Source organism: Microtus ochrogaster, unplaced genomic scaffold, assembly GCF_000317375.1.
Source record: "Microtus ochrogaster isolate Prairie Vole_2 unplaced genomic scaffold, MicOch1.0 UNK14, whole genome shotgun sequence".
Classification (NCBI taxonomy): Eukaryota; Metazoa; Chordata; class Mammalia; order Rodentia; family Cricetidae; genus Microtus; species Microtus ochrogaster.
This window is the reverse complement of record NW_004949112.1, coordinates 2,070,608-2,088,696: the sequence shown is the minus strand read 5'-3', so window position 1 is coordinate 2,088,696 and position 18,089 is coordinate 2,070,608. Positions and strand designations below refer to the sequence as shown.

The 18,089-nt window shown below is 56.4% G+C and overlaps 3 protein-coding genes across 3 annotated transcripts; 2 read left to right on the top strand and 1 right to left on the bottom strand.

Annotated features, from left to right (window-relative positions):
• The first annotated feature begins 702 nt into the window (after positions 1-702).
• Positions 703-11,611, top strand: Slc17a7 (solute carrier family 17 member 7). The gene is made up of 12 exons (XM_005366817.3): positions 703-855; positions 4,930-5,182; positions 5,984-6,102; positions 6,347-6,461; positions 6,538-6,625; positions 6,747-6,833; positions 6,924-7,066; positions 7,848-7,997; positions 8,098-8,230; positions 8,814-8,924; positions 9,258-9,385; positions 10,306-11,611. Exons 1-12 carry the CDS (start codon positions 794-796, stop codon positions 10,597-10,599), a joined length of 1,683 nt encoding a protein of 560 aa, XP_005366874.1. The 5' UTR covers positions 703-793; the 3' UTR covers positions 10,600-11,611.
• Positions 11,612-11,867: 256 nt separating this feature from the next.
• On the bottom strand, positions 11,868-14,046 carry Gfy (golgi associated olfactory signaling regulator). Its single transcript, XM_005366816.1, has 3 exons — positions 12,882-14,046; positions 12,500-12,673; positions 11,868-12,061 (listed from the first exon to the last, which is right to left on the bottom strand). The coding sequence occupies exons 1-3, from the start codon at positions 14,044-14,046 to the stop codon at positions 11,868-11,870; spliced, it is 1,533 nt and encodes a 510-aa protein (XP_005366873.1).
• A 2,565-nt stretch (positions 14,047-16,611) lies between these two features.
• Positions 16,612-17,081, top strand: Pth2 (parathyroid hormone 2). The gene is made up of 2 exons (XM_026789077.1): positions 16,612-16,748; positions 16,907-17,081. The coding sequence occupies exons 1-2, from the start codon at positions 16,621-16,623 to the stop codon at positions 17,079-17,081; spliced, it is 303 nt and encodes a 100-aa protein (XP_026644878.1). The 5' UTR covers positions 16,612-16,620.
• Positions 17,082-18,089: the final 1,008 nt, after the last annotated feature.

Sequence of the window (18,089 nt, the reverse complement as noted above, 5' to 3'; positions counted from 1 at the left end):
CTCCGAGTGCTGGGATTAAAGCTGTGTGCCATCATTGCCCAGCTTTTGTTGTTGTTTTGTTTTGTTTTTCGAAACAGGGTTCCTTTGTGTAGCTTTGGAGCCTGTCCTGGAACTCACTCTGTAGACCAGGCTGGCCTTGAACTCATAGAGATCCACCTGCCTCTGCCTCCTGAGTGTGCGCCACCACTGCCTGGCTTCCCAGCTGTTTTTTGTTTGTTTTTTGAGACAGGGTCTCTGCCTCCTCAGGTCCCGGGATTAATTAATGGCTTGCATCATCACCTCCCGTCTCAGAGAGACTTCACCGTCTGAAGAAGTGAGCTCAGCACGGAGATCAGGGAGGGAGGGACCTAGAGAGTGTGGACGGTGCGGAGTAATTTGGTAACAGGATTGTAGTGGGGCACTAGGCAATTCAGAATTCGGTTCCAAGGGCGTGGCCTTGAGATGGCCAGGTAGAGGCTCTGGGACGGGAGAGTTAAAGGAGAGAGAGGGTCTATCCTGCAAGAAAGGGGCTTAACTGACTGGCCTACAGTCCAGGTAGCTGAGTGGGAGGAGAGTGAGGGCCCTGACTGCAAGGGGTGGGGCCTCGTTGGGTGGGCGTGAATGCCCCGCCCCGCCCCGCCCCCCGACGTTCAGTCCCGCAACAGCCCCGGGCAGCTGGCACTCTCAGCCTGGTTCCCCCCCGAGCGGAGCTGCGGGGCCGGGCCGGGCCGGGGCGGACCCCGGGATCCCGGACGCGGCCGCCCGGGCCCGCGGGCGGGGGGATTGGCAGGGCACCCGCGTGGGCACAGCCACCATGGAGTTCCGGCAGGAGGAGTTTCGGAAGCTGGCGGGGCGCGCCCTGGGGAAGCTGCACCGGTGAGCTTGGTGGGATCCTGGGAGGGGAATGGTGAGGATGCCCCCTTTCCACCCTGGAGCAGACGGACAGAGGGAAAAGAGAGAGGACACCCTGGCATGGTGTGGGGAGACCCACCCAGCTGTTCAGGGTTCCGTCCTTTGGATGCTGTTATACCATCCTGCCTGGTCCGTTATCCCCCCCCCCCACTTGCACCTCACCCCACCTGGGGCTTGCCTTTTTCTTTGAGATTGTGTATCCCTCCCTATTCTCTGTCCACCTGTCTTCTGTCTTTTTACTTTAGATCTGTCTCCCCTCCCTGGGTTCCTCTTCCCCTTACCTCTGGGTCTCTGTCCCCTCCCTCTGACCAGGAGCCACTGGGTTCAGTCCTGACCCTTCCTCTTGCACCCCTCCCGCTCTTCCTCTCTGGACCTCTGGTCCCCACTTTGATCTCTGTCTCTCCCTGGACTGCTATCTTCCCACCTGGCTCTCCCCATCTCTCCTCTTTCTCAGGTTCTGTCCCTAGAGGCATTTAATCTGGAGCTAAAGCGGATTGGGGCTGTTGGTTCTTGTCCTTGAGGGGGGTTAAGCTGAGAGGAAAAATCTGGGGTATCCCAGGTTCTGGGGGGTGAGGGAATTTCAGGCCACAAAAACCAAATTAATCTTGGGCAGTAATATGGACTCCCGAGGGAGATAGGCTAGAACTGGGTGAGATTTGCTTCCACCCAGAACCATGATTCCTATGACCCCAGTGTCCCTTGAGGTAGCCTGGACACCTCCCAGCCCCTCACCCCCAACCCCAGCTCTGGCTCTAAGTCAGGGAAATTACTCAGCTCCTGAGAAGCCTAAAAATATCTATCCACAGTGCGGGGAGGAGATGGCCTCGTGGGCATGGTGCCCTTAGACCCCGGTTCCTCCATACAGGGCCCTGGTCCATCTTTACATGGTCCTCAGTGATCTCACTGGGCCACCTGAGCCCAGTGCCAGTCTGATAGTCCACCTTGCTCTGGCTCACCTGGCTCCAAAGTTAACCCCACCCTCAGGTGACATGAGAGGGAGGCAGGAAGGTGCAGTGGGGGGCAGTGGTGGAGGGGGGCTGAGGTGCTCCACCCAGTGAGGGGCAGTGATGGAGGGGGGAGCTGAGACACCTCACCTCTCCGTTTTCCAATTCCCAGCCCCTCCCCACCCTTTTTTCTCGCCTCCTTTCACGAGTTTCTCAAAATACACCAGTGTGAAGTCAGGGGAGCTAAAGAGAAAGGCATGCTGGTGGAGGGGCTGGAGGGGTGAGAGCAGGAAGGAGGTGGTCCTCAGGTCCTCCCGCTTAGCCTCTCCATTTCCTTCTGGGTCCCCAGCCTTGTCCATCTTCTTCAACCTCAGAGACCCCAGGAGAAGCAGCAGAAAGTTGGGGAGGGGGCAAGCATTTATTTGCTTACAAAATCCAGAATTCCCTTTGACAGTGGAGGGGGGTCAGTGACTGAGAACCAAAGGTATCAGTTGAACACAGGTCATTCTCCTGCCCAGCCAGAGCGAGAGCTAAGAGCTGCAGATGGTCCTGGAGACCCAGATGAGTGAGGCTCGCTGGGGGCTGGCAGTGTCTCTCGAACCAGGTAACCCAGGGTGACTTCGGACAAAGAAGAAGAGCCAGGAGCCAGGGAGCCTTGCTTCTTTGGGCCAGGTTCTGGGCAGGGCAATGCTGGGGGCCAGGACTGGATCAGGCCCAAGTTGCTTTCCTCCTGTGTGACCTTGGACCTGTGACATCTGTTTTTGGAGTCTCAGTTTCCTAGTTCTATAATAGGAAGAAACCAGAAAAAAAAAAAAAAACTACCAAGGCATAGGGAGAAGGAGATGCAGGGAGTGGGCAGGTATCTTCAGAGAGCAGTTGAGACACGTCTTCCTTTGGGGACGTGCCACCCTAAGGAACACTTTCCCTCACCAAGTCCTTGGCCTAGTTGGGGTCATTCAGAGAGGAGATGGGGCTTCTTTGTGACTCTTGTTATTCTGAGACAAGGGCCCCTGCACTAATCACCTTGCCTCTGACTCCCCAGTGCTGGGATTGGATGCACATATCCTGGCCTGCCCCACCTGCACTGCCCCGTGTCATGGCCAGCTGTTTCAGAATCCCTGTCTGAAAACCCTTAGCGAGATCCCACACCTAATGTAAACAGCACATGTTGACATTCTGGGGCTAGACCCACACCCGCAGTTTCAGTCAGTCAAATATCAGAAATCAACCTAGGTCAAACTCCAGTCTCACAGGTAATGTTCTCTGGAGGCAAACATGCGGGGCCCTCCAGCCAGCCCCCCTTTTCTGACAGGCTCTCATGTACCCCTGGCTGGGCTGGAACTCAAAGAGACCCTGCCTCTGCCGTATTGTACTGTAGCTAAAGGTGAGCGTCCCCATATGGCTTGTTTTGTTGAGACAAAGTCTGGTGTTAGCCAGGCTGGCTTTAACTACATAGCCAAGGATGACCCTGAACTCCTGATCCTCCTGCCTCTGCCAAGTGTTGTGATTACAGATGTGCACCAATACACCTGGCATATGCAATGCAAGGCCTTCGTACAGTGCTAGGCCAGCACTCTGCCAACTGGGCTCCATCTCTGCTGTCCCTCATCGTCTCACTCGGTAGCCCAGGCTGGTCTTGAAATTGCAGCAATCCTCCTGCCTCAGCCTCACAAGTTCTGGGATTACAGGCCTGGTTTCTTGCCTGCCCCTCCCCACCTCCTTAAGTGTTCTTTGGTCCCCCCTCCCCCCAGCCCGTCTGGCTGTTCTTTCCTCCCCCGCCCTAGTCTCCCTCGCCTCCATCTGTTCTGGCCCCTTCCTGGGATCCAGCCCGATCCCGTGACTGCCTACCCACCTCCGAGGGGCTGCGTTGAACTTTCGAGGTCTCCAGACTTCAGGGACCTCACTGACCTTGACCATTAGTTAGTCCTGAGATCTCCTCATCTCTCCATTTTCTGATATCAGAGACTCTGCCCACCTCACCCACGTCTGTGTCTGTTACTTGAATGTCAGTTAGTTCCTGCTCTTTCTCCTGAGTCTGTCTGTCTTGTTCTCTGACCCTCTCTCCCTTTCTCCAGCTCTCTGTCATCTCCCCGTCTTTCGTTGTTTCTCTCTCGCTCTTTCTCTCTGAGTCTCCAGCCTTCCATTAGGTTCCTGCCCCTTCCCCAAATCTTTGGCTAGTTCTCTGTCTACCCTACGTTTCTGCTCCAGTCTTTGTCACCCCATCTCAGCAATCTCCCCACCCCTCTGGTCTCTCCCCATCTGTCTCCAGCAGCCTCTCTCTGGCCAGGAGACAGCCCCTCCATGAGCCCTATCCTTCCTCACACTCAATCCTGGATGCAGATCGGGCGGAGGCGAGAGTCATGCTGGGGAAAGGATGCGCCAGTCTCCCTACCAGGGCCATCTGTCCCCTGCCAGGACACCAGCCATCACTCCCCCTCCCTGCTCCTGAGGCTGACAGTCTGAACCCTAGATTCCCCAGGGGGCTCAAGTCAGACTTCCAAACCCACATGTGTGGGAACGGACTTCAGCCCCACATTTGGGGCTTAGAAGCAGGGCAGGGCAACCAGGGGCAGAAGGAGGGGTCTGTATATATAGCCGAGGTGGCTTGGAAGCATCTGCTTTGTTGACACCTTTGCACGCAGGTCCCTCCTTTGTACCTTTGCTGACTCAAATAGACTCAAATCTGCATCTGCTGGAGGGGGCTGGGGACAGTCCTGGAGCTTGCAGGCACCTGCTCTTTGATTCCAAAGGATAGTGTGGACTCTCTAACTCCCTAGTGGAGAGAAGGGAGAAGGCTGGGGAGGTGATCGAAGATCTTGACCTTAGAGCGGAATCCAGGCAGGAGAGAGCTGGTGGTCTGGACTCCTGAGACTGGAAGGGATCCCGAGGTCTGACAAGAGACATGGGTTTGCCATGCACTGCTGTATCACAGGAGGAGAGGGAACCCTGCGTTCTTGCATGGAGGGAGGGAAAGACAGGTCTAGAGATGCCTGCATCCTAGTGAGGGCAGCCAAGCAAGGTTAAGCGGGAACCCCTGTGTCACCGGGAGGAGGGGCCCCGGACTGCTGAGTCTTTGCGTCTGGCCGCCCTGCAGGTTGCTAGAGAAGCGGCAGGAAGGCGCAGAGACACTGGAGCTGAGCGCCGACGGTCGCCCAGTGACCACGCACACACGGGACCCTCCTGTGGTGGACTGCACCTGCTTTGGCCTGCCGCGCCGCTACATCATCGCCATCATGAGCGGCCTGGGTTTCTGCATCAGCTTCGGCATCCGCTGCAACCTGGGTGTGGCCATCGTGTCCATGGTCAACAACAGCACGACCCATCGTGGGGGCCACGTTGTGGTGCAGGTAGCTGCTCTGGCGAGCCCTGCTCACGGCCCATGTTGGCACAAGCGGCCAGTTCACACTCCTTCCCAGCTACAATTCCGTGGTCCTACCCATCCGTGCCTCTCTATAGATCCGACTCTTGCAGTCCCTGCCTTCCTAAGCCCCGCCCTGGTATAAAGAAAGCCCCGCCCCTTTCCATCCCGGGTTAGGAACGGGCACCCTGGTATTGGGTTTGATATTCATTACCTAGGTCCACTTTTGGCCCTTGTAACCAGTTCACTCACAGCTGTGTCCCGCATGTACGTCCCAGGGTTACATGCACACAATTTCACTCCTGTCTTGAGATCCTTTCCAGACTGACCTCTGCCTTTGTCCACCTGATTAGTTCTGGCTCACACATAAAGCCTCGTCCAAGCTCAGATTTATGCTATTTTAACTTGGGTATTCCAGAAGCCATGCCCATAATTGGGAAAGAAAAAAAATCTTAGTTTGGTCTGTAGCTTACCTGAGGTCCCAACCTTTGCTGCAATATAGTAAGGAACACCCCTAATTTAGCTGTCTGCCCACAAACAGGAGGCAGTCACCCCCACACTTGGGGATGTTCAGGGAGGGGACACTGAGGTAAGGAAGCAAGTAGAACTAGGCAGCAGAGCTTGTAGCTAAAGTGTAAGCCCTGGCAACATAGAAGGGCGGAGCTCCAGTGAGCTCTGATTGGCAGGTTTGGGCAAGGGGAGGGGATCTTGTTGCTGATGGTCTGTGGGTGCTGATTGGTGGAGGGACGAGTCTGGAGGGTGGCTAGTTTGCTGTGTATTTGACCCGCAGAAAGCCCAGTTCAACTGGGATCCAGAGACTGTCGGCCTCATCCATGGTTCCTTTTTCTGGGGCTATATTGTTACTCAGATTCCTGGAGGATTTATCTGCCAAAAATTCGCAGCCAACAGGTACAGTGGTGGAGTCTCGGGGTGGCGGAAAGTGCAGTTGTGCGTGGCGGAGCTCGAGCGAGTGAGGTCCTGGACTTGGCTGCAGGAAGCTGGGAGGGTCCCTGTTTGAGGGCAAATCTCAGGTGGCCTTGAGTCCTGTTGTGGGCAGGAAGAGCAAAATTTTAGGGGCGCTGGGAAGGCTAGAAGGCTGGGACCACAACGCCTGCCTCACTGCTCCTGCCGTCTCCCCCACCTTTTCCAACAGGGTCTTTGGCTTTGCCATTGTGGCTACCTCCACCCTAAACATGTTGATCCCCTCAGCAGCCCGTGTCCACTACGGCTGTGTCATTTTCGTGAGGATCTTGCAGGGATTGGTGGAGGTAAAGTCTGTCCCATAAGCCCTGCTTCCCTCTGTGACCCCACCTCTTCTCGTTGACCTCCGTGCTCCCTCCCTAGGGGGTCACATACCCTGCCTGCCACGGCATCTGGAGCAAATGGGCCCCTCCATTAGAACGGAGTCGCCTGGCGACGACGGCCTTTTGCGGTGAGAAGGGGCTGGGGGCCGGCTCCTGTGTGAGGGGTGCTGAGCTGTGATCTCAGCTTAGGTGGCAGGTTCTTGGGTCCAGGGAAGACAGGCCTGTTTTCTACCCTCGTCGTTCCCTTAGGTTCCTATGCCGGGGCAGTGGTCGCCATGCCCCTCGCTGGGGTCCTGGTGCAGTATTCGGGATGGAGCTCTGTCTTCTATGTCTATGGTGAGGGACTTGCATGCATGGCTCTGGGTAGCACCGGGCTGAGTGAGGCCGATGTCACCCTGCTCCCATCTCCCTCCTGCCCACCCCCAGGCAGCTTCGGGATCTTCTGGTACCTATTCTGGTTGCTGGTCTCCTATGAGTCCCCTGCACTGCACCCCAGCATCTCAGAAGAGGAGCGCAAGTACATCGAGGATGCCATTGGAGAGAGTGCCAAGCTCATGAACCCTGTGACGGTTGGTTGTGAGGCTGCAGGGCTGGGCAGGGCAGAGAGGAGGCTGCAGGGCTGGGCAGGGCAGAGAGGAGGGTGCTGGCTCAAATCTCAGAGGACTACAAGCAAAAGGCTGGGGCCGAATGGGGGGCGTGGTGATGCAGGCCTGTCATCCCAGCAACTTCGGGGCTGAGGCAGGAGAATTGCAAGTTCCGGGGAAAAGTGGGTTAGGGGTGTAGCTCACAGGTAGATCATTTGCCCAGAATCCCCCAGTGAGGGGTGGGGTGTGGCTCAATGACAGAGTGCCTGCCTAGCATACATGAAGTCATGGGTTCTATTCCCACTACTGAAAACAAACAAGCAAACAACAGAAAAGAAAATGAAAATAGCTGGGCTAGATTCCATGTTAGGCTGCATGGAGTTGAGACCTAGAGTTAGGATAAGGTGGCTGAGTCAGGGCCACAGAGGAGGCCTGGTGAAAAGCAGATGAGGGGATTAGAACTCGAGGTTTTGCTTGTGTTGCTGTGGCTATGGCTACACTCTGTGGAGTGACTGAGTGGACATTCTACTGGGCTCAGGTTTATGGGCTCTTATGGGGCTCAGCAACTGACACTGAAGGACCCCTGGGGTCAGGACCCATCCTTCGTCCTCAGAGCTGGAGGTTTAGAATTCCTAAGTCCCTGTGAGTGAAGATGAGGGCCATGCCTGAGGCCCAGTGAGCTACGGTGGGGTCCCTGAAGGGACAAGAGGTTCCCAAGCCCAGCATCTGTCTTAGCACAGTCTGCCTCCCCTTCCCTCCCCCACAGAAGTTTAACACACCCTGGAGGCGCTTCTTCACATCCATGCCCGTCTATGCCATCATTGTGGCCAACTTCTGCCGCAGCTGGACCTTCTACCTGCTCCTCATCTCCCAGCCGGCCTACTTTGAAGAAGTGTTTGGCTTTGAGATCAGCAAGGTGGGCGGCAGGCGTAGGGGACTCGGTGGGGGTGAGGGAGAAGGTGCCTGCATCCCCAGGCGAGCATGGAGGAGTGGCTGCCCATGACCTGTTCTCACAGGTGGGCCTGGTGTCTGCACTGCCCCACCTGGTCATGACCATCATCGTGCCCATCGGGGGCCAGATTGCTGACTTTCTGCGCAGTCGCCGGATAATGTCCACCACCAATGTGCGAAAGTTGATGAACTGCGGGGGTGAGTGGTGGGGCCCGGGCGGAGCACAGCACAAAGGGGGGTTCAAAGGGCATGATCCCCCGCCTGAGTAAGGGCAGCGTGCAACAGTTTCATGACGTCAGGATTGGAGACTGCCCCGTGGAAATCTTAGGCGAATGAGTACAGACCCAGGTGGTGTAGAGATAATCCAAGCTGGAAGGGGGCGGGGCCTGAGTCCTACATAACTCTAAAACCTAGAGTCCTAAAGTGGCCATAACTGGGGTTTCAGGGAGACAGGTCATGGGTGGGGACCTAGCAAGATGGTTGCGAGTGGGGTCCCAGGCTTCCTTCTGTGATAAGGACATAGATCTGAGTTGCAGAGTGTGGCCTAGTCAGAAGGTGGGATCACAGTGGGCCCTTTTAAGGCAGAGCAGCCAGAACATATGGACTGGGTTGGGTTTTGGGGAAGCAGGATCCACTCTGGTTTGCTGGAGTCAGGTCTTCCGCAGGTCAGAGGTCACCAGATGGGGTCAACAGAAGGGGGCTGGGGTGAAACCGGCTGGGAATGTGTGCAGGGTGGCCAGTGGTGTCACAGTCGAGACTTGGGAGACTTGGTCCTTCACAGGCTTTGGGATGGAAGCCACGCTGCTGCTGGTGGTTGGATACTCACACTCCAAGGGTGTGGCCATCTCCTTCCTTGTCCTGGCTGTGGGCTTCAGCGGCTTTGCCATCTCTGGTGAGAACCCCAGATGGGTAGCTGGGGGTACTGGAGTCAGCTCAGTACTGGAATGGGCTCCTTGGGAGCAATACAGCTGTCTCTGCAGTGAAGACTTGCTACTCTCCCAGAAGACCTAAATTCCGTTCCCACGGGCTACCTAACCGCCAGTAGTGAATCACACGCCCTCTTCTGGCTTCTATGGGCATTGCACTCACATGTATATATCCTCACAGACATGCACATAATACATATACGTTTTAAAAATGAGTGCCCCAGGAGAGCAGGGGATGGAGCGAGTGTGACCCTGCATGAGGGTCTGGTGTGACGTTTGCTGACTTGATACCCCACCAGGGTTTAACGTGAACCACCTGGACATCGCCCCTCGCTATGCCAGCATCTTGATGGGCATCTCCAATGGCGTGGGTACACTGTCTGGGATGGTGTGCCCCATCATCGTGGGTGCAATGACCAAACACAAGGTTAGCACAGACCTCCTGATGAATGCCTGGAACCTTCCAGTACCAGCTTCCCTCCTCTCCCTTTCTTTTATCTCTCCATCTATCTTTCTCTCTTTTTTTTTAAATATTTATTTTTTGTTATGTATACAATATTCTGTCTATGTGTATGCCTGAAGGCCAGAAGAGGGCACCGGACCTCACCACAGATGGTTGTGAGCCACCATGTGGTTGCCGGGAATTGAACTCGGGACCTTTGGAAGAGCAGGCAATGCTCCCAACCTCTGAGCCATCTCTCCAGCCCCCCTTTCTTTCTTTCTTTTCTTTCTTTCTTTCTTTCTTTCTTTTTTCCAAGACAGGGTTTCTCAGTATAGTCCTGGCTATCTAGGAATTTACTCTGTAGACCAGGCTGGCCCCAAACTCAGAGATTTTTATCTCAAAAAAATCTATATTTATTAGTTTAATTTTTTTATTGACTTAGAGCGTGTGAGCTATTTTGTGCTATGGGATATGTGTTCCCTCTTTCCACCACGTGGGTCCCAGGGATAGAATCAGGCCTGCAGGGTGGTAGCGCCTCTAGCCCCTCAGAAACGCAATTCTTTTAGTTAGAGGCTCATCACGTGGTCCTGGCTGGCCTCGGACTCACAGGAACCCGCCTGCCTCGGCCTCCTGCGTACCCACCCCTGGCCTCCTGTTGTTCTCAGTTGTGTGTGCGCACGTGAAGTGCTGTGCTCACAGTGGCCGGGGGCGCCCGCCGGGTCATTGTGAGCTGCCAATGTGGGTGCCGAGAACTGAAAAAGCAGGAAGACCCCTCAACCGTCGAGCCGTCTCTCCAACCCCCATACATGTATTTTTAAGGAGCATCTCCTGTGGCCCATGCTGGCCCGACAGATGTGTCCCTCCCTCGTTTGACCTTGTTGCCGTGTTGTGTTGTCTGCCCCCAGACTCGGGAGGAGTGGCAGTACGTGTTCCTCATCGCCTCCCTGGTGCACTATGGGGGTGTCATCTTCTATGGGGTCTTTGCTTCGGGAGAGAAGCAGCCGTGGGCGGAGCCGGAGGAGATGAGCGAGGAGAAGTGCGGCTTTGTTGGCCACGACCAGCTGGCTGGCAGTGATGAAAGTGAAATGGAAGACGAGGCTGAGCCCCCGGGGGCGCCCCCAGCGCCTCCCCCTTCCTATGGGGCCACGCACAGCACAGTTCAGCCTCCGAGGCCCCCGCCCCCAGTCCGGGACTACTGACCACGTGCCTCCCACTGATTGGCAGTTTCCAGGACCTCCACTGACACACCTCTAGCCTGGCGGCAATGTGGAGGAACCCGACTCCGCTCTGTCCTGCCTCAGGCCTAAGATGCAAATCTCCCTCGTTCGCAGTGCTGTCCAGCCAACCCTCTTCCCTTCTCTCCTCCTCAAGGGGTGAAGCTGCAGTAGCGGTTTCACGATACCCAACCCCCCGGAGGTTGTTCTCCGCCTGTCTGCCTGTGTGGTTTCAAATCTCTCCTTTCAGGGCTTTGTTTGGATGGACAGTTCAACCTCTTTCTCTTGTGCTTTTGAGGTTACACCTTTTCCTAGGACCCCAGGGATTCTCAGGCTACCCCAAGATTATTCAGCTGGTCCCCAACTCTGAAAGATCCATGATCATCCCCTTTCCTGGAAATTAATTCTGCATTTCCCCGGTTGGTTCCACCAACCACCAACCTCGCCCGCCATTCCAAGGACCGATTCTCACCAGCGTTTTGAAGGGAAATGGCGGTTTCAAGTCCCACCACTCCTTCCTCCCCCCTCCCCCCAGCAGCAGCGGTTTGCCAGGCCTTGTCCTTAGTTTGGTACAATGTCCAGGGAAATGGCCGATGTGGCTCCGCTCACCCGTGCTCTTTTTCTGACTCAGTTTTCAGGTCTAAGTAGTGGCTGGAAGCCGTCACTTCTTCCCCTCCCCTGGGGGGGCGGCGGTTTCAGGGTCTCCCTTTCCCCCCAAATCCTTGCACTTTACTCCCCTGGGTGGTACAAACTGCCCTCAGTTTCTCAGTGACCGTTTGTTGTGTCCCTCAGGGGCTAAATGACTCCAAATCCGGGGTGCTTCCCTCATAGACACCCCTCTTTCAGCTCAGCCGTCTGGGGAAGGGGTGGGAGAGGAGCAGGCTTGGGGGCAGGGGCTGCTCCCGGGGCAGGGCTGTGTCCTGGTGTCTGTCTCTGTGCCGTGAACCCTGCCCTGCCCTGCCCCGTCCACTCCCAATAAACGCTTTGGTGTACAGACTAGGCTGTCGCCGGATGTGGGTCCTCCATCGGCCCCAAGCTACGTCCTGGCCTAGGGAGCGCGTGTGTGCAAACCCAGCCTCCACCCCGGGCCTCAGTTTCTCCACTGAGCCCCCCCCCCCACCCCCGCCCTTCGCCAAGCACTGGGCGCAGATGCAGACGCTGGGGAGGGGGAAGGTGGTTTATTGGGAAGCTCTGCTTGGCTCTGCGGCTCCTCTGGGCGTCGAGGCTGGCTCGGGCCTGCGGTGCTGCTGCCTTCAGACAAAGTTGGGAGACAGCGCGGCCGGCGACAGGGCTTCCAGGCGCTGCGGCCCGCGGGGCGGAGGGGGCAGCTTGGGCGGCAGTGCGGGCGTGGGAGGCGGCTGCTGCGTGGCGATGTGCGAGGGCACCCACGCGTCGGGGGCATAGAAGTAGAGGTCCACGGGGTCCTTCGGGGCGTCCAGGTGCAAGACTGCAGGGGCGAGGGTGGGGTCAGGCTTGTGCGTGTGTGTGTATGTGTGTATGTGTGTATGTGTGTGTCTACACAGTGAGATCATATCTCAGAGGAGGAGGATGGTGGAGGGGGGAATCATTTCAGACATAGGGACCAGACTTTACACTTACCTGGGACAGGAAGGGGGGTCTGTGTTTTTCTTTTTTTTAATTATTTTATTTCATGTGCACTCGTGTTTTGCTTGCATGTATGTCTGTGTGAAGGTGTCACACCACCTGAAACTGGAGCTACAGACAGTTATGAGCTGCCATGTGTGTGCTGGGAATTGAATCTGGGTCCTCTGGTAGCTTCTGAGCCAGTTCTCCAGCTTGGGTCTGTGTTCTTTAGAAGGGAGTGCTAAGTCCCCAGAACTGGATAAGGCACCCTGAGGGCATCCCAGAGAGAGCGAGAACTCACCTGGCTCCTCCCCGCTGTCCTGGAGCCGGTGGTGTGCGAAGGACCTGTGTCTGGAGGCTCGGCGGTACAGACACCACAGCAGGAGGAAGATGCCAATTAGCATCCCGGTCCCCGCGAAAAACAGGCACAGGGCCCCACTGATGGAGCCTCGTGGGCGGCTGACCAGAGTCACCCCTGAGAGATGACACAGCCATTTGAACTGAGTGCTTCATCCTTCAGACCCAGCCTCCTCCCTCACAGCCAAGACTCCTCCAGGCTCTGCGTTCCTCCCTCAGACCCAGGGTGCAGGCCCAGCCCTCCTCCCTCAGACCCACCGCCCAGGCCCAGCCCTCCTCCCTCAGACCCACCGCCCAGGCCCAGCCCTCTGCCTTGAGACCCTCACCAGTCTCCTTCACCCGTTCCACCACGATGATAGTGTTGACTGTCTCTCCTCGGCTGTGTCTCTGAGGGGCCTGCAGCATCCCAGGGGCTACCTGATTGGGCTTGTCTATAGTAGCTGGGGGGCCTGCAATCCGAGCTGAGGGAGGAGGGGTATCTGGACCTTTAGGGCCCGACTTCTGGGGTACGTTAAGCTCTTTGGTTCCTAGGAAATCCAAGGTGGACAGGCCAGGAGTGGCAACTTGGGTGGCTGCAGGGGCTTCTGGGCTGGGACTCGAGCCTGGCTCACTGGGTGTGGCTGTTTCCTCCCTGAAGGTTGCTGTTGGTTGGGCAGGAAGACTAGTGGTGGTTTCCAAATCAGACCTCACAGCTGTCTCTGTTGCCTTTTGGTTGAGGATTGTGGGGAACTGTGTTTGGGAGATGTCAGTGGTATTGGAATTGTGGGTGATGAGAGATGCTGGCTGGGGAGTTTCTGTCAGGTCAGGATGAGTGGTTGGCAGTAAGGCAGAATTTAGGGTTCTGGGGGTACCAGGGTTATAGGTCCCTAGGGATTTGGAGCTGAAGAGTTGGGTGGGGCCAGGACTTGGTGTCTTAGGCTCTTCGCCAGGAGTGATTTGGGGGGTATGTTCTTTGGGGGCTTCAGGGGAGTCTTGGTGTGCTGTTGGTGTAGGGTCAATATGCTCAGCGTTAGGAGATTCTGGGGGTGAAGCTGTGAAGGGATCAGGGTTTTGGGTTTCAAGAAACCCAGACTGGGAAATTGCAGTCAGGTCAGGTTTAGGGGTCTCAGAAGATTCTGGCAGTGTTGCTTTGGAGGGGTTTGTTTGTGAAGCATTCTGGGATTCTGTGCCCGAGGTTGTGAGCTGGGCAGGCATGGGGGTCTCTGGAGAGTCTGAGAGGCTGAGGCTGAGGCTGGGGATCTCGCTTAAGTTTTTCCTGGGAATATGAGGGGAAGCTGAGGGTGGTGTCTTGAGCTCAGAAAGAACTGTTGCAGGATATCCGGGGGTGGGCCCGTCTCCAGGAGAACTTTCTAGGGCACCAGTGGGCATCCTAGAGGGCTGGACCATCTCCTGGGGGTCAGAGCCCATGGGCAGAGAGGCTGGGGGAGCTGCCTTGGAACCCAAACAACCAAGGAGGAAGAGTAGGAAGAAGATGGGGCTGAAGGGCTGCATGGCTCAGAGAATTCTATAGCTGTGGAAGGAGGAGGTAGGAAGAGGTTAAAGCCAAAGCACCCTGGAGTCACACCCACTCCCTCTGTCCAGGGACTCTAGTAAAACCCAATCGCAAGTCCCTGGAGTGGGCTGGTAGCTGTGGTCACTAAGGTTACAGGAGTTCAGGGATTTGGGAGTGGTAGTGCATTTCCCAGTGGGGTCCCTGAAAACTTGGGACATAATGATACCATGGCCCCACAAATGTTAGATTCTACCTTCAGAAGGTATCAGATGGTCAAGGGGACATGGAGAGACCTTCTCCTCCCAGGATGCTGGGGACCCAAGCTGAGTTAGAGGAAGTCTTTGAGGAAGACTCCAAGGCCCTGAAAAGGAAGCTACTGGGCTCTGAGTCCCACAGAGTGAAGGGCTGAGGGTTACAGGGGGGCGGGGAGGGGGAAAGGACATGGGATCCCTGGACCATGGGTCAGATGATGTCTGGATCTGTGTTCCAGGCCTTTGAGAAGTAGGGATGTGAGGTGTAGACTCCTCGGCCTGATGGGGTCAGAGGCAGGACAGTAAACTCTGTCTCTGTTTATAGAGGATGGACCCATGGCTTCTGTGGTGGCCTAGAGATGGAGGAGTGAACGTGGGTGGGACGGGGTCACGGGGTCTCTTACCTGTGCAGTGGTGTCCAGGACAGCAACAGATGATCAGCGCTAGACAAAGAGGCAGGCAGGGAGTGCTGCCGAATGGCGCTGGAAGGGGCAGGCACTAGGGTCCCAGAGGCACACAGGTGACACACCTGCCCCCCTCCCTGGGGAATCCTGGGAGCCTAGCAACAAGCTGAGGTTCTTAAAGAAACAGACATAGGACCTCATCATTATGGCAGAGAAGGAAGTTAGGATTTAACCAAATTATTTTCCTTTTGAAGGCAAGGTTTGGCCAGGCATGATGGTACAGGCCTGTGATCCCTGTTCTTGACAGGCTGAGGTGGAATTATGAGTTCAAAGCCATCTTTGCATGACCATAGTGAGATCCAGGCCAGTCTGGGCTACCTAGCAGGACTGTCTCAAAATAAAACAAGAGCCAGGCAGTGGTCCATGCCTTTGATTCCAGCATCTGGGAGGCTGAGGCTTTTAGGAAAGCTGCCACAAATTTGAGGCCATCCTGGGCTACAGAACCAGTTCCAGGCCAGCCTGGGCTGCAGTGTGAAAGCAGAAATAAAACCAACCAATTAAACATACACAAAAAACCTCCTGAAAACTACCAACCCAACAGACACAAAACAAACTCCCCATATATAAGAGCCCTGGGCCCAGTTGTGCAGTGGTGGTACACATGTTTAATCCTAGCAGTTGGGAGGCAGATCTCTGTGAGTTCTAGGTCAGCTTGATCTACAGAGCGAGTTCCAGGACAGCCAGGGCTACACAGCGAAATCTGTCTTGAAAACCAAAAAGTCCTGGGCCCTTTCCAATTTCCCTAACCAAACCCAAGTCCCTGGTACCTTTCCTTGATCCCACTAGGTGACTCTGTCCCCTTCACAATAAGGAATTCAGGCTTCCAGGTGTCCCCCTTGCTAGAACCCAGGGGTCTGAGGCCCTGTCTTGACCACCTTCAGGTTTGGGATCCCAGGCTTGGACCTCTCCCCTCAAGCTCGCACCCCCCTCCTTTGCCGATGGTATGGGAGGAGGGTGTCTCTATTTGCCCCTCCTTTGAGATAGTCTTTGTAACACACACACACACACACACACACACACACACACACACACACGCCTCAGATTTGCGGTGATTCTCCTGCTTCTGCCTTCTGAGTGCTGACATGAGGTGTACTGCACTATGGGGTGTCCTTGGGAGCCCCCTTTAAACATGTCTTATCTTCACCACATCCAGGTGTCCCAGGGGGTGGGGAAGGAGGGGTAAGACAACCCTGTGGAAGCCCGGGGCCTCTGTGTCCCACTTCACAGGGGTGACTTCACTTGTTTACACACTGCTAGCTCTTCTCCCTCTCTCCCTGCCTGTCTCTGCTGAGCTCTCCTATCCGCTCCACACCCTCTTCTCTCAGCCTTCCTCTCTTCCTGTTATTTCCTTCCGAGGGCACCCTGTCTTTGTCTGGAGGTTATCCCTTCCCTCTTTCTCCTCTCAGATTCCTCTGCTCTCTCTCTCTTCTCTGCCTCTCTGTGTGTCCCCGACTGGTGCTCTAATGGTCCCCCTCTGCAGTCTCTATTTTTATCCCTCTGACACACCCCTTGTGTCCTTCTCTCTGTCTGTTTCCCCCATTCCCCTTCTTCAGTACCAGCTCTGGGTCCCAATTAGTTGGTGGCGGCCACAGCAGCAGAGGCCCCCACCAGGCTTCTCATTACCGCTGGCGGCTCCTAATGAGCGTGGGGTGGAGTGACCCCGCGCCCCCTGCCCGGCCTGCGTCACTGCCAAGGCGGGGGTTGTGCTGGTATATAAGGGGGGCTGTGAGCACTGCTGCCTGAGCTAACAGCACGGTAGGGTGCCCGGCGGGAGGCTGATGGTTAGTGTTGGACGGTGGGCTCCCAGGTTCAGGGCTGTATGACGATATCGAGATCCTGTCCCCTGTGTCCACAGGTGATGGAGACCTGCCAGGTGTCCAGGAGCCCCCGAGAGCGGCTGCTGCTGCTTCTGCTGCTGCTGCTGCTTGTGCCCTGGGGCACCGGCCCTGCCTCGGGTGTTGCCCTGCCCCTCACTGGTGTGTTCAGGTAGGTATGAGCTCTCCCGACTCCCAGGAAAGGGAGGAGACACCCCAAGGGAAGGCGAGATAACACACGGGGGTGGAGGTGGGTTTGACGTTAGAACGCAGTGGGGCCTGGCGGTCCGTGGGGCCTGGCGCTCAGCCACTGCACTTCTCTTCCCGCAGCCTCCGCGCCCCAGGCCGGGCCTGGGCGGACTTGGGTACTTCCCTGTCTCGGCGCAGCCTGGCGCTAGCGGACGACGCAGCCTTTCGGGAACGCGCGCGCCTGCTAGCAGCCCTGGAGCGCCGCCGCTGGCTAGACTCGTACATGCAGAAGCTGTTGCTACTGGACGCGCCCTGAGCCCAATAAAGAGCCTGCCCCGCAGCGACTGCGCCTTCTTGCTGAGCGGCCCTGGCAGGGGTGTATGGGGAGGGGCCCCTTCTCGTCCTCGCTGGTTTTCGCAGCCTCCGGGGTCCCTTTCCTAGTCTCTGCCCTCTCCAGATCCCGTCGCCACTCTGCTCTCCTTTTATCACAGTCGTGGGGCCCTGATCCAGCTCTGTGACGGGTCGAAGTTTTCCCTTTTTCTTTTCTTTTTTTTTTTTTCTCTAGACAGAGTTTCTCTGTGTAAGCCCTGGCTGTCCTGGAACTCACTCTTGTAGACCAGGCTGGCCTAGAACTCAGAGATCCTCCTAAGTGCTAGGATTAAACGCGAGTGTCACCACCGCCTGGGCCAGGTTTTTTTTTTCCTCCCCCTTCCTAGGTTTTTCAAGATAGGGTTCCTCTTTGTAACAATCCTGGTTGTCCCGGAACTCACTTTGTAGACCAGGTTGACCTCGAACTCACAGAGATTTGTCTGCCTCTGCATGGCGTGTGCCGCCACGCCACGCCCAGATAGGGTCGGAGTTTCTTAACCTTTCTGGGCTTATTGTTCAACTGGCCCAGGAGGTCTCCAAGGTCTTCGCTGGAGTTCGCGGGGAGCAGAAACCAATCAGAGCTCGTAGCTTCCGGAGGCCCCATTCCCCCCCCTCTCCCAGGACACTGGTCCTTTCGGCGAGCACACGGGGCGAGCGGACCGCGCCCTGATTGGTCTAGAGCAGGCCGGAGAGTCCGCCCTCTTAAATTTGCATTTCCTGGAGGCGGACCGAATCTTCATTGGCCCTTACGCTGTGAGGGCGGAGCTGCTGCTTGCTGCTCAGAAGCCCGGGATACGGTGCAGAACCGGTTAGCGGGCGGCACCTACAGCAATCCGGTTGGTAACGAGGCGCTACCTCACGCCCAGAAATCCGAGTTTTGACCGTTGTCTCCAACAGATCATACCAGGCTCACGTTTCTCCAAACCCCCTCCTCCCGCGGCTCCTTCCACCTTCC